Below are 22620 nucleotides of genomic sequence, written 5' to 3'. Positions count from 1 at the left end.
GTTCCTCCTAGACAGTACACCTCTCTTACACAAGCTATAGTAATCTTCTTTGTACACCTCTGAGGTCTGTGAGAAACACTGCCCTCAGCTCAAACACAAGCTATAATGACTTCATGTGTGCACCTCTAAGGTTTGACTGTGATGAAAATTAAAGATGTAATATCCACACAATCTCTAGCCCCTCATAACCTGTAGAAGCTTTATGTACACACACACATTTGAGCAGGGCTGGTTTTAGAATGGGTGTGGTTGTAAACAGAGGCTATTATTAGCTTTATCCTTAAAGGGTCATATCTCAGCACCATTCAGGTTAAACAGTGTATTCAGAAAATTGATACATTTTTCTTCAACAAGCAACAGCTTTGGTGGGGCCCCCACAGAGTCAAGGATGATAAAGGGAGTCCCCATTATCCATTTAGATAGTCTGGTGAGTGGGGGCAACCAGACTCCAAGAATATCTAAGTGTCTGAATGTTCTGTGATATATGTTATATCTTACTTTCAAAATATAATTACTTGTTAGGTACATTTTTTACTGATACACAGAAGAATAATGTCTGTGTCCTGGCATTATTGGGTGCATGCACAGATAAAAATCAGTGATGTTTTTTACACACACACACACACACACACACACACACACACACACACACACACACACACGCACACGCACACACACACACACACACACACACACACACACACACACACACACACATGCATAAGCCACAACAGTACTAGTTATGTACTTATTTCAGCAAACAGCAATGCCTTGTGCAACATTGGTACTGCCACACCAGATTAATCACTGCTGTTTAGCAGTTGTCAAACAGCAGAAGCAGTAAGATTTATCCCATTGAGGAGTAATGCATACTTGTCACTGTCCCTACTTTCACAGACCTTCCCTGATTTTGTTCATACTTTTGCTTTATCCGTCGTAAAAAGTCTGATTTGCTGGTAAATCATTCAGGATTACAAACAGTCAATTAATCCAGACATCTGAGTTTTATACTTATTGTCCAAAATAGATGTTGATGCAAAATATGTTATTCTAGTAACTTTTTAAGAGAATTAGAGTAATATTTAAACATATTTCTGATTCTGAGCATTTATTCTATTATTTTTGGGATTGTACTGAATTCTTAAGCAAAGAAATTGAGTTATAATATCTGGTGTTCTGGTATTAGTTATAAAACTACCTGAAAGAGAAACTATCCCTGATGATCGGAAGCATCAGCTCTTCCTAAAATCCAAAGTTTGCATTGAGATAAGTCACTCTGGGCTGTTGATCCCTCTAGTGCTTATATTGTTCATGTTCATTATCATCTTCATCCTAACAGGGTCATATCACAGCCCTGTTAATTTTAAAGAGCATAATTAGGATATTAATGCATTTTTCATTCCTCATTTTTCCCCAACCAGCACCAGCTTTTGTGGGGCCCCCACACAGACAAAGATGATTAAGGTGGCCCCTGCAGCCATGGTTTTGCAGGGACCAAAAGCTGGCTATGTAGTTAGTTTTAGTGGAGAAAATGTCCAAAAGCAGGGTTTAATGAAGCCAGGAGCACTATGTCAGTAGTAAAATATTTAATGGCATTCTGATGCCTGTTACTTGACAAAACACCGTTACTACAACCAGAAATATCTTTGAATTTTAAGGGAGATATAAATAAGAGTTATTACCCTCATAGTTTATTAAGTATGCAAGACTGCTGCACTAGCTTTTGTTGGTTTTACAGATGTGACAAAATATCAGGATAAGATAACTTGCTGTGGTTGGGGGCCCCCAGGGAACAGGGGGCCCCCAGCGACCGCAGGGTTCGCTGGTGCCTAAAACCGGCTATGGGTTCAGATTCCAAAAGAACTGTTCTCACTATAAGTGATTTACTCTGGTGTAAGCCTGTCCACATTCCAAAAGGCTTGCTCTCCATGTGGCTCACTTCAGTGTAATTTCACTTGTTTGAGGATGAGCTAAAGAATTTGTATGAAGGCTCTTTAAAACTAATGGAAGATGGTTTGGGACCTTGGCAGCTACAAGATTTTAAATGTGTATTTAAATGCAATGATTTTATACGGCTTTATCTGTTGAAGTCTTTTTATTTAAAGATGAAAGTGCTTGTCTTGTGAGCAACAGTACGAGTGATGAGTCTAGCATTCTTTGTTGACATCTTTGTTTTTTTTTTCATATTTGGTTTGGAGTTTATGTTTTCTTTTAATGCTATGTTTCACGTGACTTTTTATCTGTTTAACAGTACACAGTAAGAAATTGACTTCACTGCTAGTGTAATGATGTAACAAGCTGTAGATATTACTACACTTCCATACTTTAACAGGTTGTAGAGAATTAAAGCATATCAACATTGTAACAAATTGTAGAGTATAATTATATACCACTGCTGGAACAAGCTGCAGGGTACAACTGGACAGTAATACTGTGACAAGCCATAGAGTACTCATGCATACCAATATTGTAACAAATTGTATAGTGTTACTGCATACCAATGCGGTAGCAGTTTATAGGGTATCACTGCTTACCAGTGCCAGAACAATCTATGGAATATTACTACAGAGCTATAACTAGGGTAGGGCAAGGTGGATAACTGCTCCAGGTGCAAGTTGTCAGGCAAACACAGGTTCAGAAGTAATGCAACACCACTGCTCTATGAAGCTGTGTGGGTATCACAGCTTCATAAACGACTGCTAATGAACTCCACATGCTGGATTTACAGTCATGTCTAAAACACTCAATGCATGTGATGATTAGGGCTGCCACCTTTGGAAGATGTAAAAACCTGCCAAAGGCCTTATCCTTTACTCTACCCATTTCAGTAAGTAAATGAACAATGATTCCCTTTCAGAGTTAATAATAATGCTAACAACAGAAACAGTAAATAATATAGCAATAACCCACGCCTGGGTGTGGGTAATGCTGGATTTACCCATGGTTGGTGTAGTTTGGTCACGATGGCGAAGCCTGAGTGGCCAAAGACAACAGTGGGTAAATCCAGCATTACCCACACCCAGAAGTGGGTTATTGCTATTATACAATGACATTATTTAAGAAAAAAAATAATTACTTTTCTTAAATAATGGCATTGTATAATGCTTCCTGGCTGCCCTTTCGCAGCTGTCTGGTATTCTGCGGCAGTTCTGATGTACTGTGCATGCATATGCTTACACAGTACATCAGAGCTGTGGGCAAAAGCAACGGAGAAAGCAAGATCTCCGTTGCTTTTTACAAACTGTCTTGCTATGTTTAAGGAGTTTAACATAGCAGGGCAGCTTTAAAAAAAGTAACAGAGAATCTCCATTGCTTTTTGTAAAGCTGTCTCGCTGAGTTAAACCCATTTAACATAGCGAGACAGTTTTGAAAAAAGCAATGGAGAAAGCCAGATCCCCGTTGCTTTTTACAAAGTGTATCGCTATGTTAAAGGAGTTTTACATAGCAAGGCATCTTTAAAAAAGCAACGGAGAATGTCCTTTGCTTTTTTTATAGCTTTCTCCCTATGTTAAACCCATTTAACATAGCGAGACAGTGTGTAAAAAGCAACGGAGATCTTGCGTTCTCCGTTGCTTTAAAAAAAAGAGTTATACTAATGGAAAAAGTCTGGGATACCGGACCTTTTTTCATTAATATAACTCTGATTTACAACATGCACGCTGACCAATCAGCATGCACGTTTTAGAATATTCATGGGGGCTCATTGTATAATATGCTAAATACAACTGATAAGCAAATGCATAAACATAAAAAAAACAACCAAGTGTTTGTCTGTGCAGCCATAATGCAAGATCTCAAACAAAAAAAAACAATGGCTCACACAGTGTCTCGGTTCGTCACAGGGTAACAAGTTAAGAAATAAAGTATGAAGGCAAGATGACATGTCCGATTAAAATATAACTGTACACTTTTAATTAAGGGAATTATTCTGGCAATTGTAATTAAATGCATCTGATAGATTGGGTCTTTGTGATCAAGTTTCTATTATTTCAGCATTAAAATTAAGAGGTAATGATAATTAATATGATTTTACAAAAAGTCTTTTTAACGTTTATTAATATTTATATGATATATATATATATATATATATATATATATATATATATATATATATATTTATTTTATTTTTTTCTTATATTTGTGGTTTTATGTCTTTGATAGTGTTGTTCAGTTATGTGCATTGTTATTTTTTAACACACTTTTTAAGTATTTTATTTGCTCACTGTTCTCTGATTGGGTGATTTTTACTTGTGACAGGATAGATGGGTTATTTAAACGCTTGTATTGTGTTAGACTATAGCTCTGAGGAAGTCCCATTATATTACTTTAAGGGACAAAAGCATTTAACTGTATATTTACAGGCTGCTGATTTATTGCTTTTTAATAAAAAGTCCAAAAATATGAGACAAGAATCTGAACAGTTGAGAGGTATGCAAAGAACCATCATGGCCAGGCATGCTACCATGCTAAAGGATCTGCAAATGTATTCCTTGCAACTCCAGCAGAAAGTTGAGGACCTAGAAAATCATTCAGTGTGAATTAACCTTAGAATCAGTGGCCTTGCAGAAAATGCTGACGCATCGGACACAGTTGTTTTTATTAAAACTGAGTTCAACTCCCTGCTGGGATCTAAATTGCTGCTCATAACTGAACAAGCATACTGGGCTACCTCATAGAACACTGCTACCAATCTCCCACACTATGTAGTAGTGAAGTGTTTGGACAATACAGATATAGAGATGATTTTTAATAAAGTATGCAGTCTTCGCCAAAAGCTGCAGCTTGCGAGGTTCCCAGGGCAACTCACAGTTGTCTACAGTGCTGCTCTCTATAACTGAACAAAACTGTTTATGTCACATCTATTAAAGTGCTGAGAGCTGGGGTATGTGATTCAATTGTGCTTTTCAGCCTTTTTTCATTCAGCTAAGAACAACTCTCATTTCACCATTAGTACCCCTGAGGAGTCTGAACAGTTTTTAGGAGGTAACGGGGCCTTCTTTAAGGGGTCATTTCTTATTGTAGTTCACTTGACAAGTGTAGCCTGCAGCACCCTGAAAACTAGGGACAGACCAGCATCTGGGTAACAATCCAAATCTCCTGCTTTTAAAAAAGCAAAACATGGGAGATGGATGTTCTTAGGGTAAACAAGCTATATCCAGAGGATCACAATATGGCCAACTTTTCCCTGATTTGATTAAGGTCTCCAAACAGACTTACACCTCTGGCAGAGGAAAGCTCATTACCAGACTGAAATGTTTCAGATTATGAGCCATTTCTGACCCAGATCTCACTGTGGAGGAGATCTCCAAGACAGAGCAATCGTGGGCTGAGAAGAGTGGTGGAGCATATCATCCACTGATCCAATTATGAACCTAGTTTATCTGCTATTAGGTCATAGATGTGCTGTGTGAATCATGGAGTTCTCCTACTAGTTCTCATATTTAGAACCGTATTCGAGATTATGGCAATTGCAGTGCAAGTTTATATAAATATTGCATTAGATTACTGTCATTCACACCTACATCTTAGAGTTTGCTCCCAGATGATGAGCAACACCTCTAGTGTACATAGTTAATGACTTTAAGTTTTATTTCAAAGCTTCTAGCAATTATTTCAATAACTGAAGTGTGTATAAATTTCTGTCATGTCGAGTTAGCCTTATTTCTCCAGGCATGACTGCTCAACTATGTTAGTTCAAGACTTATAGTTAACAAGATATTCTTTTGACTGCTTAAGATTGTGCAGTTTAAAGCTGTCTTTTTAACTGTTTCCCTGTTTGCTTTTCTGTTTGTGATCACATTTCAGCCACTTTTCTAACTACTGTGCTTCTGGGATATACATAGTTGGTGGGTATATTAGTTCTAATTTTACAAGACATCAGGCCTTAGGTGTAAGTTTATCAGTTGGAATGTAAAGGGAGCATCATCATCGGTTAAAGCTGCAACAATTCATAAACATAACAGTCCAGATGTGCTTCTTTTGCAAGAAAGAAAAATCAAAAAGGCACAAGCTGGTCCTTATGAGAAAATGGAAATAAACAAGACATTGGAGCTGTTCTAATTCTTCTAAGAGAGGAGTGGCTATTTTACTAAGTAAATCTTTAGGGTGGTTTGTTGTAAAGGAATTCAAGGATAGGGATGTGAGATGTGGTGTTGGAAGGTAATACTGGAGGGGATAAGATAGTTTGGGGTGTTTTTATGGACCTAATGTTGACAAGGTGGAGACATTAAAAAGTATAATAACTTCAGTTGACTCTGTAGTGACACCCTCACACATGGTGTTGATAGGAGGTGACTTTGATGAGGTTACTGACCACAGTGGGAAGTTGGCATAATGGTTAAGGTGTTTACTTTACAAACACAAGGTGCAGGGTTTAGTTCTCACATGGGGTGATTGGCTAGGCATAAAATGGCCCACAAGGGCAGTTAGTCTAGTACTAACCTATGATCCTATGAGCAAATTTCAGATAGCTTCCAAATAGGTTACAGAACTTCAGTTGATGACATAAATTTTAAATGTAATAGATATATAGTGTCTTTTTAATCCTACAGTGAAAGAATACACTTTTTGAGGCCCACAAGCCTAAGTCATCAAGAGGTTAAGCAAGAAGATGCCATACAGCATATGCCATCCATACTATCAAGATGGCATCACTCAGCATCAGATCTACTGGATGAATCAGAGGCAGTGGGAGGTAGACAAGATCCCAACACACCTAGCCTTTTGAACATTGAAATCATAACATGGGGCAACACAAAGCATGACACCTTGATAATTGTCATTTGTCTTGGTAAAACTAAAGAATACTGATTTGCAGGATTTCCTGCCAGTGAATGGATTTGAAGTTTAACCCATCAAAGAGAAAAAACAAAGGCTAGTCTAGGTGACAACACGCAGAACACCTCAAAGGAGACCCCAATCTGCACCAGAAGGGACATCCATGCAGCACAACAGGGAATAACCTATGGAGTACTCAATGGCATACAATGTGGTAATACGAAGGAATACTGTTTAGACACCTTCATGCCAGTAGTGAGGTATAATCTGTCCTAATCCCCTGCGTGTGCCCTTTAACCATCACTGCATGAATTTAATCTACCATTCTGTCAGCAGTGAAATGATGGCTTGCACATATGATGCTTTTCTGTTTGTGCTTTTTGTGGCAACATTGAATGGTGTGTGTGTGAACAAACCAGGCATGTGTTTTGGCATATTCATGAATATTCAGTGTAGTGGTGGCCTGTAAATATCTCACACTTTCCTGCTTTAATGAAACACAGGACTACGCATATGGGTGAATACATGTTTCAAATAGTCCTCACTAACTCAATGTACTCTCAGCTGGACAAAATGATTTATTGGTAAGTTGCATCAGAGTATGTGAAGTTTGTGACTCATTATGAACATTAATATTACTAGCAAAGAGTTCTGCTTTGCATAGATTACATGCAGTTGTTTCAACAAAACCAGTCCTGGTTTGATCTACTATGCACACAGATATTCCCCTGCATGAGGTACTAATTTATAATTCCTCATTTCACTTGAACAATTTGGATCTGCAATATTACAGAATAGTGACCACTATGTTTAGCTGCTTATTTTCAAATATTTTCAACATTTGTAATGTGATGCATAATGCGCAAAAACCTGCCTATGCCAGACTGCTTTGCGAAGCGTCAGTACTCTTCAAGTGTCAAAGATCCATACAGATATGTTGTATATCTTGCATAAACTGTTTCTAAACATTTAATAAATTAAATACAGCGTTCTAGCTTTCAAAGTATGCAGGTAACACTAATATTACAAAATTAAAACTTCATCTTAAAAGATGTTACTGCATTATATTATAGATTGTCTGATTTGGAAAAAGATTCCTGTAATTTTCCTTAATATGAAAGTGTTAACTCTTCTTTCAGTTGCAAGTTTGGTTCATTAAGCATACTTCATCTGTCATCATTATTTCTTTCCTGTGCTGCTAAGAACTATTACAATAATTTGTTAAATGTGAAATAAAATAATAAACAGAACTAAAAATGATCATTACTATTTATTCATTTACATATATAAAAATATTTATTTATGTAGGTTTTACCTTATTGGATTATCCATGCGTGATACTGTGAGAAATGCTGCAAGATTTGCAGTATAAGATGAGCATACGATAAGGGTGAATAGCCACCAGCTACCCATAACAATTCGCATTGCCACAGAGTTCATGGCCGATTCTCCACCTGAAAATATGAAATGCAAAAATTCAAGCTTTTTATGTTTTTTACAATTAAAAATATTATAGCAGAGGAGGAAGATTTATATATAGATGAGATGCAACTAAAACTGTGCAAAATTAGAACATGACCTAATTAATACAATAATTTTATACAACACTCCAAAAACAATAAGAAAAAAATGCATCACATTTGCAATATAACATAATTCCTTCTTAAAGCTTTTATTGTTACTTAAAGAGAATACTGTGATAGTCTGTTATAGCCTTCAAATCTTCATTTGTGCCATGTGAACGTTTGATGACTAAACTTTTTAAGTAATTTTTCTTATTTTAATTCTAATAATTATTTTAACTAATTCTATTCATTTTAATGTAGTAAAATACCACTGACAACTGCCAGTAACCAAGTTCACAAACCAAAATGAAGCAATCATCAGCCCCCCTTTTTCAATTTTTCTACATAGGGTCGAGGTATCATGTTAACTGTCACCAACTCTCTCAATTCAGTGCCACACTCCTGCCTTCTTCAACACTCATGCCTGACTGTCGCAGATCTTCTTTCACACACTCCATCCACCTCTTTGCTGGACATCCTCACTTCCTCTTACCTTCTTCCTGTCTGTCCCAAATCTTCCTCACCAGATTGTTTTCTGCTTTTCTACACTTGCCCAAACCACTGTAATCTGTTCTCTTTGATCTTTTCTGCAATTGGAGCTACTATGGCTTCTGCTCTTATGTCCTCATTTCTTCATCTGTTCCACAGTGTGTATTCTACCACCTTTCTCAGGCACTTCATTTCCATCACCTCTAGCTTCTTCAACTATTCTACCTTTACTGCCCAGGTTTTTGTATGATACAGTAGTACTGGTCGCACCACTGTCTGGTACACCTTACTTTTCAGCTTCTTTGGCATTCTTCTGTCATAGACTATACCTCATACTCTAAGCCAGTTAGCTGCAGCCCCTCTGATTCTAGCTTTGACCTCTTCATTCAGACTGCCCTTCTCCTCAACTACCCCTCCCAAATACTTGAAGCTGTTTTCCTGTTCCACTATCTTCCCTTCTATCTCTATTCTCAGCATCTTCTGATTTCCCCATTTGCTGCCATTACCACCTTTTTATTTGTGCTTAGTTTCATCCCATGTGCCTTCAGATTTGCATTCCATTTCCCTATCATTTGCTGAAGTTCTAGCGCAGAGTCTGCCTTTACTGCCACATCATCTTCATGCAGCTGCTTTGTTAATCCGTCCCCTCCAACCTGTTTGCTAATGTAGTCCAATACCAGTATGAACAGCAGTGGGCTCAGAGCTGAACTGTGATGTACACCCACTCCCACTGGGAACCCCTCTGTGAGACCGAACACTGTCCGTACTTGAGTCATTGGGTCCTTGTACATAGCCTGTACTAATTCTACCAATGTTTCTGGGACTTCAAACCACTACAGTACTGCCCAGATCAACTTTCTTGGGACCTTGTCATATGCTTTCTCCAAGTCTAGGAATGCCCAGTTGGACTCTCTCCTCATCTCTAGCTTCTTCTCAAGTATCTGTCTCAACGCAAACATTGGGTCAATTGTGCTGCATCCTGATCTGAATCCAAACTGCTCATCTTCCATATTACATTCTATTATTCTGCATATCTGTTTATCACCCTCTCCAGAACTTTCATGCAATATGATAAGAGTTTGATGCCTCTATACTGCCCACAGTTGAGGATGTCCAATTTGTTCTTGTACACTGGCACAAGTATGCTTATTCTCCAGTCATCTGGGATATGCCTTTCTCTCCACACTGCTATTAGTACCCTCAGGAGCCATTTTTCCCCTATCTCACCCAGCATCTTTATCATATCTGCTGTGACTTCATCTCAACCTGCTGCTTTCCCAGACTTCATCTTCCTTAGTGCTGTTCCTACTTCTTCTAAGGTGGGCTCCTCTTCTTCTCTCATCGTAGGCTGTTTCTGGGGCAGTACAGCTTCTGTGGGGTTTTCTTCATTCAGAAGCTGCTGGAAATACTCCTTCCATCTGCCTTTGATGTTCTCTGGACAGGTGAGCAGGTTGTTGCTGGCAACCCTTATAAAAGGTGTCTGACTATCTTCTTTATCTTTCTGTCTTTGCCTTGCAACCTGATATAGTTTCTTTGTGCCCCTTACTGAATCACTTTCCAGAAGTTGGTACAGTGTCTCCGATGCCCTATTCTTTGCTATTGCAACTTCTTTCTTAGCTTCTTTATTAGCAAACCAGTAGTCCTTCCTAGCCTGGTCAGTCTTTTCTATATCCCACTTCTTCCTGCCTCCTTCTTTCTTTTGATGACTTCCTGGACTTCTACATTCCACCACCAGCTTTCCTTATGTACCTTATTTCCATACCTGGCTCAGCCACATATCTTTCTGTAGTCCTAACACATGCTCTTTTTAGGTGCTGCCATTCTTCAACACCACCAATTTCCTCCTCTTTTTGGGGTGCTAGAGCCTTGATTAATTCCTTAAACTGTGGTACTTTCTCTCCAGTCAACGTCCATGTCTTCAGCCTGGTTTCTGTTGACCTTAGAGCCTTCTCTGACCACTGCTTGCAGCTGATTGTGGCAACTAGTAGTTTATGCTGTAGGCCGAATTTTTCACTGGCGATGACTTTGCAATCATGGATTCTACCCTGTTGCCTTTTCCTTACTAGGAGGAAGTGTACCTGAGTTGCATGTTGACTACTCTTATATGTGATCTTGTGACAGTCTCTTTTTCTGAGCCATGCATTGGCTACTATCAAGCCATTTGCCAGACAGAAGTCTAGAATGGCTTCTCTTATTGATATATATAATATAATATAATATATTTATATTATATATTATATAAATATATAATATCTTTATTTATATAAAATGAAGCAAATATTTCCAAAAAAACACGTGGACTCAGATATGACAAAAGGATCCAGTATAAACTCCTTTTATTGTTATAAAACAACACATAAGCATTTTCACAGTTCAGACTGCTTCTTCAGATGTAACAAAATTCAAACTAAATCAGCCTAAAACATTAACTCTAATTAAAAGCTGACCAATCACAAAGTACCCATACTTAAAGTGCCAAACAGCCTAATAAACACCCCATAACATCCCAATATGTTGAAACAAAACAAAAAAAACAAGAAAACAATAATAAAAAAAAAATATATATATATATATATATATATATATATATATATATATATATATATATATATATATATTTATACAAATATTTAAGACATGAAAGTATACACCTATATATACATATACACAAAAAATACACATGTAAAAACTTATACAAAACTTAACATTATCTGAAAAGTGAACTAGCCTTAAGCATGGGTTTGATCAGAAGTCTGTCATTAAGACTATGGCCAAAATCACTTCTCAGTCTAATAATTCATTTGGCCTCTAGTTGTTCAGTCAAATTAATCACCCCCCCCCCCACGAATGCTATAATTTATTCTCCCAATAACCATAAACTTGAAATTATGCTCACTTGAGGTCTGTTTAATATGTTTGGCTAAGGCATTAAACACATTAAAATTGCTAATATGATATATATTTTTTAATTCTATCTCTTAAAGTCCTGTTTTACCAACATAAAATTTATGGCATAATAAACATTATGCTAAGTATACAACATGCATTGAATCACAAGTGGCACCTACATTAAAACATACTTTATACACTGATCAGGATGTATAAATGTCTCTGTACTATGTATAAACTTACATATGGCACAGCCACCACAAGGCTTAGTATAATTTAACATGCTAGAAGCAATATTCCTCTTTGGATAACATAATTGCCTTTTTAAAGCCTTCATATTTTTAAACAAAAATTTTGGTCGATCATCTATCAATTCTTTAATCTCATTATCAGCGGTAAGGACAGGCCAACATTTTTTAATGACATATATAAATAAATTAACATCATTAGAATAACACTGTCATTTTTAACTTTCTTTTCTGTCTAGAGACATTATTCTTTGCATTAGCTTCGTTATTTGCCACAAAGGCTTCTGAAAAATATTGTTTAGTTGTACTACCTCTTGATTGTGTGACTTCCTCAATAGCATGACATACCTTTTGTTCATTATAGCCCATATCAACAAAGGACCTAACCAATTAATTGGTTTGACCAAAAAAATCCTCATCTTCTACATTATGTCTTGATGTTCTAAAAATCTGATTTCTAACTACATTTTTAAAATTGTGTGGTGGATGTATACTATCCCGAAATAAGAGATGGTTATAATGACATGGTTTTCTATAAAGCTTTGTGGAAATACTATTTATTTATTTATTTGTTTGTTTATTTATTGCATTTCTTTACCAGGAAAGTCTACTGGGCCTAAATGAACTGATTTTCAGTGGAGGCCCGGGGAGAAAAGCTCCACATTAATTACATACAAAGAAATGCTGGCACACAAAACAAAATATGTTGAGTGGTAGTAGTACATTCAATAAAAATAGTGAAATTGTTTACAATAATGGTAAAAGTACAGAAGTAAAAAAATAGAATACATTCAAATAACACATAAGTATAACGTAATTGTAAATGCAGAAATTTTAGCAGAGGAGAGTTAACTTCAGAGTAAGAATAGGAGGAGACAGATGGGATAATGGAAAGAAAGTCATGCTAGAGTGACAGCAGAAGGAGTAAGTATGGCAGAGAAAAGGAGAGAAAATACCAGTAATTAAATGAAGTCAGGTTTTGCGGTTATTGGTTGGAGTGCAGGTGCATAGCCAGTGAGGGCAGAGATGCAGTCTGAGGGATTTTTTTAAAGGAAGCAGGATTGCTTGTAGCCCTGAGTGAAGCAGGGAGATTATTCCATAGCTTAGAGACAATAAAAGAATACAGCATTTGGCCAGCTAAAAGCTTGATTTTCTTAACAGTCAATAACATTTTGTTTTCAGAACTGTGGTGTCGATTAGGATGGTACATGGTCAGTATGGGAGAGAGGGAAGGGCAGGTTGCTGGGCAGTAGATACGTTTATAGACAGTAGTTAGTTGTAGATAAGTGGGATAGTGAGGGGATTCCAGCCAATTTATTTGGTGCAGAGAGGAACAGTGGTGGGTGGAAAATTTTGCATTAATAACAAATTTAGTGACTTTGTTGTAGCATGAGTCTAGTTTTGTTTTTCAGGAAGGACTGTAGATTGGTGAGGATGGGGGCACCATATAAAAGAGCTGGAAGCAGAAAAGATGAGGCAAGGGCCTTTTTAGCAGAGAGGGCTCCTACCTTTTGATGTTTTTTTCTGATGTTGCTGTAGATGTGAAGGTCAAAAGTTAGTTTATCATCAATGATGACACCAAGAAATTTGGTACTTGGGACAACTTCAATGGCAGTGTTGTTTTGGGAAGGAACAGAAAGTAGTGATTTGTCAACACAGCTAGATTTTGTGGGGATAAATATTAAGAGTTTTGTTTTATTGGGGTTAAGGGCAAGATGGTTCTGAGACATCCACGTTTCGGTAGAAGTAAATGCTTCTTGGGTAAGATGTAGTGCAGTGACTGATTTAGAAGAGGAGATAATAGTTAAATCATCTGCATATTGCATAACAGTACTGTGCGTAAGAGTGGTGTGAAAGTTTTTGACAAATATTCTGAATAACAGGTGACCCAGTATTGAACCCTGGGATAACCCTGTATTTGTACTGAAAGGGGAGCGATGCCATATAGTAGATTGTTGCCTATTGATGAGATAGTTAGTAAACCAATGTAAGTTTGGGGGAGATAGGTCAAGGTTGGAGAGTTTAGTAAGAAGAAGGGAGTGGGGAACTGTGTTGAATGCCTTTGATAGATCAGGAAAGAGTGTGGAGACTAAGGAGCCAGCACCTCTGGCTCTATTTACTGTATCCAAGAAGGAAATGAGGGCAGTGTTAGTGCTATGTCCTGGCCTAAAGATACATTGAGTGGGGGAAAGTATTTGATGTTTTACCAGATGACTAAAGAGCTGAGTATGAATGCACTTCAATAGTATTTTGGAGATGGGAGGAAAGGATGGCGATAGGCCGACAGTTTGAGATGTCAGAATTGTTGCCACTTTTATGAAGGGGGAGGACAGATGCTTTTTTCCAGATATCAAGTATGCCTGATTCCTGAATGGACCTATTGAGAAGAATGCTGATGGGGTATGCAATGGAGAAGACTGAGAGTTATAAGTATTCTGTAGGTAAGTTATCTGGGGCGTTGGTACAAGATTTTAGTTTATGAAGACATTTTTGGGTGGTGGAGGTAGGTAGAGGTGAGAGTGAGAAAGTAGGTAGTGGATTTGAAGGGGAATGTACTAAGGGTGGTACTAGTGAACCTGTGTTGAAGGTGGTAGTAAGTTTAGCAATGGTGTCAATAAAATATGTGTTAATGAGTGAGGCTAACTCGGGGGGGTTCTCTGGATTTGGGCATGGATTATTGTTGGTTCCTGGATGGAGAAGGGAGTTGATTGCTCCCCAGAATTTCTAGGGGGTTTTATGTTGGTCTTGGATAGTTTGAAAGTATTCTTTTTTGTTTTTCACAACTAAATGTTTAGCCTGATTGCAAAGTTGTTTACATTGCATGAGGTTGGAAAGTGTTTTGTTTTGCTGCCAGGCTTTCCAAACGTTCTCCCATCATACTGCCATCATTGTCCACCATAACTCTAACATCTATGAAATCAATGGTCTTATCTGAAAATGATGAAGAGAACTGAAGGTATGAGGTGCTCAGATTAATATAATCTTTAAAAGCATGTAGCACTTCTAAAGAACTTCTCCATAGAAGGAAAATGTCATCCACAAACCTTAAAAAAAATGTTATGGACTCAGTAAAAGGTCCACCTATAACATGTTCACATTCCTATACAGCCACAACAACACTGTCATAGCTATGGGCAAAAGATGTGCCCATAGCTACACTATTTTTCTGCCAATAAAACCATAATTAAAGACAAAAGATTGTTCTCAAAAACACACCTTAAAAAATTGCAAAACAAATCAACTTTATCAGCAGAAAAAAAATAGCCTTCGCCACTAAATAATGTCTGACACTAGCAATGCCATCATCATTGGGAATTACTGTAAATAAAGATTTTACATCAAAAGTAACAAATAAAATAACTAGAATAAGAACAACTAAAGGCGAAATGAATTATTAGACCGAGAAGTGATTTTGGTCATGGTCTTACTGACAGAGTTCCGATCAAACCCATGCTTAAGGCTACACCACTTTTCAGATAATGTTAAGTTTTGTATATGTTTTTACATGTGCATTGTTTGTGTATATGTATATATACATATTACACTTATTTCTTAAACATTTATATGTATATTTATATATATATTTTTTCTTGTTTTATTGATTTTATTTTTTGTTTCAACATATTGGGATGTGCTGGGGTATTCATTAGGTTTTTTGGCACCTTTAAGTATGGGTACTTTGTGACTGGTCAGCTTTTAATTAGAATTAGAGTTGGTATTTTAGGCTGATTTAGTTTAAGTTTTATTATATCTGAAGAAGCAGTCTCTACTGTGAAAGCACTTATGTGTTGTTTTATAACAATAAAAGGAGTTTATACTGGATCCTTTGATTGAATCTGAGTCCGTGTTGTTTTTGTTTTGGAATTATTTGCTTCATTTTGGTTTGTGGACTTGGTTACTGACAGTTGTCGGTGGTATTTTTCTACATTTTTGTTTCTTTGTTTCCACTGACTACGCCAGAGTAATAGCTGAAGGAAGTGTTGATATAGTGGAGCTGGACTACACACCTGAAATGAATCTTCCTGACAAACAGAATGGGAATGACAAATTTTTATCAGTTTTGAAGTGCGCTGCCAATCCTTTTCTAGACTTTCCATCCCTAAGTGATTTTAATAATGCTACATTGGATATCGTGCCTTTGAAGACTAAGTCACATGCACTTGAAAATAATTTATTTAAATTGAAAAGGCATCAAGATACGATGTCTTCACCTAGAAGCCTGTATTCAACAAGTTAATAATCCCAAGAAAGTTGCACATTTTGAAAATGCCTACACAAGGCAGCAATTATCCAGAACTGTTGACTGAATGACAAAAAGTGAACTTAGACTGCAGTTTTAAGTATATGGATCTTCATTGTCAGCTTCTCACAGAAAGAAGATGAATGACTCTCTGCTGTTATAATGCAATAACAAAATGAACTTTATCAACAGTTTCAGCCTGCCTCACTTGATAAGTATTTATTTGGCATACTCGATGCTGGGTCAGTATGTGAGAGGAAATTAATTAGGATTAAACAAAAGAAGTTAATACATGATCATTTCGATTTCGATAACGGGAACAGAAATACATTTACATGGCCCAGAACTGTTTTTTCCATCAATCAGGTGGTGGATATAGACAAGCCTCTGTATGTTGTTAGAACAGCAACCAATCCAACTAATGGCACTACAGCTTCTGTGACTATGCCCTCTAATAAGCCAATCAGTGTATCATCAGAGATGGAAGGTCCCAGGGAGCTAGGTACTAGGACGAAGACAGTCACTGTGGTAGCGCAAGTACACAGACTGTTTGCAACCAATGCTACTGGAAAGGATGGTGATGTTACTCCTCCTTATTTTTCTCAGCCAAGATTGAATTTTCCTCTACCTATCAAAGACAAAGGGAAGTCTGTAGAGAGACAACGCATGAGAAGCCATTCCAGTGTGAAGAGGAGACCGGAAAAGGACATGGCAGTAATGCCGAGTATAAAAAAGGCCTTGAAAATCGACAAGGCTCTTTAGTTGGGAATCTATCATCTTATGCATTGACTCCTGCTGACTGTGAACGTTTAACGAAAGATTTGTCCTTTATTCGCACTCAAAATGCTGACATTGCTGATGTGACTGAATTACAAATACAGTACTGATGTAAATAGTGACTAAATAGTGACTTTAACTGCTTTAAAAAAACTAGTTTATATGTTCCTGTTTTAAATCTGCTAATAGCTTCCTTAGAAAAGTTATGTGTAGATGAGATTTATAAGATGAATGCTGGTAAGAGCAGACCTCGTAAACATTGTAACTTAACACAGGAGGAATTGGATTCTTTAAGAAAATTACAGAGCAACATAGATATTGTTATAAGACCAGCTGATAAGGGTGGACCCATTGTGGTACTTAATAGATATTGCTGAAATAAAACTGATGTTGGCAGATTCTAGCTTTTATATTAAGATTACTAAAAGACGTGTTGACTATATAATAGGATCTGTTCAACATACTTTGAAACGTTTGTTGACTCAAAAAGCTATTGATAAATCTTTGTTTGATTACTTGTTGGTTGACAAACCATTATTACCAGTTATCCAAGGTTTACCTAAGTTACATAAGAAGCCTGTTCATCCTCCTTTACTCCCAATAGTGTCAGGACAATGTTGATGTAATGAGCCCCTTTCTATTTAAATTGAACAGATTTTGAGACCACTTTTGGATTCAAACAGTTATATTTTGAAAGATACTCAATACTTTTTAACTGACCTGTTTATGAATACTCATGGACATGTTTCTAACACTGGTATTTTATTGGTTACTTTGTATGTAAAATCTTTATTTAAGGTAATTCCCAATGATACTGGCATTGCAAGTGTCAGACATTATTTAGTGGAGAATGCTACTTTTTCTGCTGATAGAGTTGATTTGTTTAGCACTTTTGTAAGGTGTGCTTTGGAGAACAATCTTTTTGTCTTTAATGATGTTTTTATTGGCAGAAGAATGGCGTAGCTATGGGCACATCTTGTGCCAATAGCTATGCCAAAGTTATTATGGCTGCATGGGAACATGAACATGTTATAGGTGAACCTTTTAGTGAGTCCATATTTTTTTATCAAAAGTTTGTGGATGACATTTTCCTTTTATGGGGAAGTTCTTTAGAAGAGCTACATGCTTTTGAAGATTATATTAATCAGAGCACCTATATCTTCAGTTCTTTTTGACATTTTCAGATAAGAGCATTGATTTCTTAGATGTTAGAGTTATGGTGGACAATGATGGCATCAATTCCACAAACTTTATAGAAAACCATGTCATTGTAACCATCTTTTATTTTGGGATAGTATGCATCCACCACACATTTTTAAAAATGTAGTTAGAAATCAGGTTTTTAGAACATCAAGACTTGATGTAGAAGATGAGGATTTTTTTGGTCAAACCAATGAATTGGTTAGGTCCTTTGTTGATAGGGGCTATAATGAACAAGAGGTATGCCATACTATTGAGGAAGTAACACAATCAAGAGGTAGTACAAGTAAACCATATTTTTCAGAAGCATTTGTGGCAAATAATGAAGCTAATGCAAAGGATAATGTCTCTAGACAGAAAAGAAAGTTAAACGTGCCAGTGTGTTACTCTAATGATGTTAATTCATTTATATATGTCATTAAAAATTTTTGGCCTGTCCTTACCACTGACAATGAGATTAAAGAATTGATAGATGATCGAACAGAATTTTTGTTTATAAATATGAAGTCCTTAAAAAGACAATTATGTTAGCCAAAGAGGAATATTGCTTCTAGCAGGTTAAATTAAACTAAGCCTTCTGGTGGCTGAGCCATATGCAAGTTTATAGATAGTAAAGGGACATTTATACATACTGATCAGTATAAAAAGTATGCTTTAATGTAGGTGCCACTTGTGACTCAATGCATGTTGTATATTTAGCATACTGTTTATTATGCCATACATTTTACATTGGTAAGTAAATTAGCTATGTAAATTGTTAATCGCTATGTAATCCAATGTAACTACTGTCTGTTTATTTTAACTGTGGAGCTTTTCTCCCCAGGCCTCCGCTGAAAATGGACCTATGTCCAGTCGGACACTCCCGGTCAACAAATATAAATAAACAAATAAATAAATAAATAAATAATAAAATTAAAATCCAGTATATTGCGGTGTAAGAGAAAAGCACAGTATCACAAACATTTATTTTTCTTGTACAGCCCACATCCTAACAGTAAGGGAGTTAACATTCTTGAAGAGAGTATCTTTGCCAATTGTTACAAAACTAGCACAGAAAAAGATTACAGTACTTGCCGGAGGGTGTGTTGGCATGACTTTGGTACAAGTATTAGCTGACCTTTGAAGCTTTTACAGTGTGACTGATGTCACTAGGCACATCAGATACTGGAAAGGTTGCATCCATATCACCCTCAGTAAATACATAGCTGCCCAAGGTGCAGTTTTTAACAAAGGATGGCATGATAGTTGCTAATGTAATATTGAGGAATTTCTAGGATGGAGATGTTTTCACAGGAATTTCATGAACATCGCAATAGTGGGCAGGAGTGGTTTATGTTTATTGTCTATAAGATACAAAGCAGTTTGGGGAAATTTGCGGTAAAGGACAACATAAAAAACTGCCAATCACTGTTCTAAGGGAAAGAACAGCACTCTTCAATTAACTATGCAGGTTAGTAAAATGCTCTGAATGGAAAAAGTGCTAAAGTGATCAACTTTTTGCAGATTAGAACAGAGTGCAATCACTCGGTAAGTAGGGTAGGAACCAAACCCATTTTAATGGAACATTTATTTATTTATTTATTTATTTATTTATTTTATTTATTTGCAGTTGGTTTACCAGGATAGTCCACTGGGCCAAAGTGAACCCGTTTTCAATGGAGTCCTGGGGAGAAAAGTTCCATAAAAATCAAGGGTACAATATTATGTAGATTATAAGCTTACACGAGTTATAAAATAGAGCAGACCAAAGACTATTAACATTACTATATGTCATAGATTGAAAATATACAACAGGAATTAGACCTAGGGAGAAAAGCTCCATAAACAAATTAAGGTTACTATATGGTGTAGATTATAAGCTTACATGTGTTATAAAATAGAGGGACCATAAACTGTTAACATTACTATATGTCATAGATTGAAAGTATACTACAGAAATTTAGACAAGGACAAATATTACAAACAGTCTAGGTTAGTGATGAATGAACAGATAATACAGAATATTATGGGAATAATTAGTAGACATATACAGGATCGATAATACATGTGGTAAACTTGCAGAGAGAGGTGTGGGTAAGAATTACATACATTTAGAAATTAATTTACAAGAATATATGAAAAGGAAGAATGCTATTGAAGGGAAGACAAGATGAAAGTTTGCAGAGTAAGTTATGTAGGGTGGCAGCAGGAGCATTCCCATTGGGTTACTAGATGTGAGTGGAGAGTTTTTTTGAAGATAGAGTAGCTAGGGGTAGTACGAATAGATGGTGGTAGGGAGTTCCAGAGTCATGCTAGACTAAAGGATAGGAGGTGTTTGCCTGGGAGACGAGCTGGTTTGTATACTTCTAGAAGATTTTGGTTGTTAGACCTTAGCACTCTGTCAGGTAGGTGCATTTTAAATGCAGAGGAAAGGGAGGGACAGAGTGAGGGGTTGAGATTGAGCTTATGTGCTAGAGTGAGCTGGGTATAGATAACCTGATTGGGTAGCTCTAGCCATTTTAGTTTGTGGAGAGAGGAACAGTGGTGAGTGGAAGACTTGTGGCTAGTGGCGAACTTGTCGATTTTGTTGTAGCAACAAGATAGTTGAGTTTTCAGAGAGGATTGTAGATTAGTTAGTAGTGGGGCACCATAGAGGAGGGAGGGGATGAGAAAAGATGTAGAGTGGGTGAGTTTAGTGGTGAGTGTAAGATAATGATTTTGTCGATAAAGCATGCCTAGTTTTTGATGAGTTTTTTTGATATTTAGTTGTATGTGGGAGTTAAATTTAAGCTGATTGTCAATTTGGATGCCAAGTAGCTTGGTCTCTGATACCAGTTCCAGGGTTGTGTTGTTTTGACTAGTAATACAAAATGTGTTTTTGTTGAAAGGGGTGACTTTAGAGGGAGTAAATACCATTAATTTAGTTTTAGAAGCATTGAGTGCTAAGTGATTTTTTTCCATACATTGTTCAGTGGAAGAAAAAGCATCTTGAGTTAGCTTTAGAGGTGTGGGGATAGAAGTGGCTGAGCAAATAATGGTAGAGTCGTCTGCATATTGGATGATATTAGAGAAAGGGATAGAGTTGCGGAAGTCATTAATAAATATATTAAAGAGGAGGGGACCCAATATGGAACCTTGAGGAACTCCAGTTGGGGTATTAAGGAATGAGGAGGTTGCCTTTTTCCATTTTACTTCTTGATATCTGTTGGATAAGTAGCTAGAGAACCAGTTCAGAGAGGAAGGAGATAGGTTAAGCTTAGCGAGTTTAGATAGAAGAAGGTTGTGGGAGATAGTGTTGAAGGCCTTGGAGAGATCCAGAAAAAGGGAAGAAACAGTATGACCTGAGTCTCGGGCTTTGTTTACTGTTTCCAGGAAGGAGAGGAGGGCTGTCATAGTACTGTGGCCTGGTCTGAAACCATGTTGTGTGGGAGTTAATAGGTGGTTATCAATGAGATATGGTATGAGTTGTAATTGGATACACTTTTCAAGGAGTTTAGAGATGGGAGACAGGATAGCGATGGGCCGGAAATTAGTCACATTGTTGTTGTTGCCTCCTTTATGCAGGGGTGTGATAAAGGCCTTTTTCCAAATTAGGGGTACTATGCGTTCTTGGATGGAGCGGTTTATTAAAATACTAATGGGGTAGGCAATTGCTTCGGCAGCTATGCTCAGGAATTGTGGAGGAATATTATCAGGAGCATTTGAACCAGGCTTCAGTTTTAGAAGGAGTTTTTTTACGGTAGATGTGGGTATGGGTTTTAAAGAGAAAGGTGGGGAGTGGGAGGTGGAGGTATCTAGGGGTAGGGGTGATGAGGAGGGAGGGAGAGTGGAGTAAGATGAGGAGGTTGTAGAGTTGGAGGATGGGAGAAGGGGTGCACTAGTGGTTGATGGTGGAGGGTAAGTAGACAAGGGTGGGGGTAAATGAGAAAGAGTAGTAGTGTTAGAGAAGGAAGAGGTTCATTTGGATATAGAGTCAATAAAAAAACAGTTAAATTGAGTAGCCAAGTCTGTATCGGAAGCATTCGGGTCTGGGGTGGGGGTATCTGGTTTACTGGGATGTAGGAGAGTGGAGATGCCTTTCCAGAATTTCTGGGGGGTTGTTTTATTGTTGTTTTGGAGTGAGGAGAAGTAGTTTTGTCGGTCAGTGATGATGAGCTTTTTTACTTTATTTCGAAGTGTTTTATATTCATTATGGATGAGGGGGGACCTATTTTTTTGGTATTGAGTCCAGAGTTTGTCTCTGTGTTGCATTGTAGCAAGTGTATTTTTGGTAAGCCAAGGGGCAGTTTTGGTCTTTATTCTTTTTGTTCTTGGGGGAGTGTGGTGGTCTAGGAGGTGTAAGAAGGTTGTGCTGAAATGGGCAACTGCATTATCTAGAGGAAGTGTTTTTAGGCTGTTCCAATTTATTGCTTTTAGAGAGTTAGAAAAAGCTGTTGGGTCAAAGTTTTTGTGGCTA

The 22620-nt window shown here is 37.2% G+C and overlaps 1 protein-coding gene across 3 annotated transcripts in view; it reads right to left on the bottom strand.

Moving 5' to 3' along the window:
- The window catches only part of GRID1 (glutamate ionotropic receptor delta type subunit 1), a 2576795-nt gene that overhangs the window by 282237 nt on the left and 2271938 nt on the right, over positions 1-22620 (bottom strand). For all 3 annotated transcript variants that reach the window (XM_044056599.1, XM_044056600.1, XM_044056598.1), the window contains exon 10: positions 8093-8231. In XM_044056599.1, the coding sequence (XP_043912534.1) occupies positions 8093-8231 (139 nt within the window). The remainder of the gene's footprint in view (positions 1-8092; positions 8232-22620) is intronic.

This window comes from Protopterus annectens, chromosome 14.part0 (genome assembly GCF_019279795.1).
Source record: "Protopterus annectens isolate FY-2018-M chromosome 14.part0, PAN1.0, whole genome shotgun sequence".
Taxonomy (NCBI): Eukaryota; Metazoa; Chordata; order Ceratodontiformes; family Protopteridae; genus Protopterus; species Protopterus annectens.
Note: the sequence above shows the minus strand (reverse complement) of the source record. Positions and strands in the feature narration are given on the sequence as shown.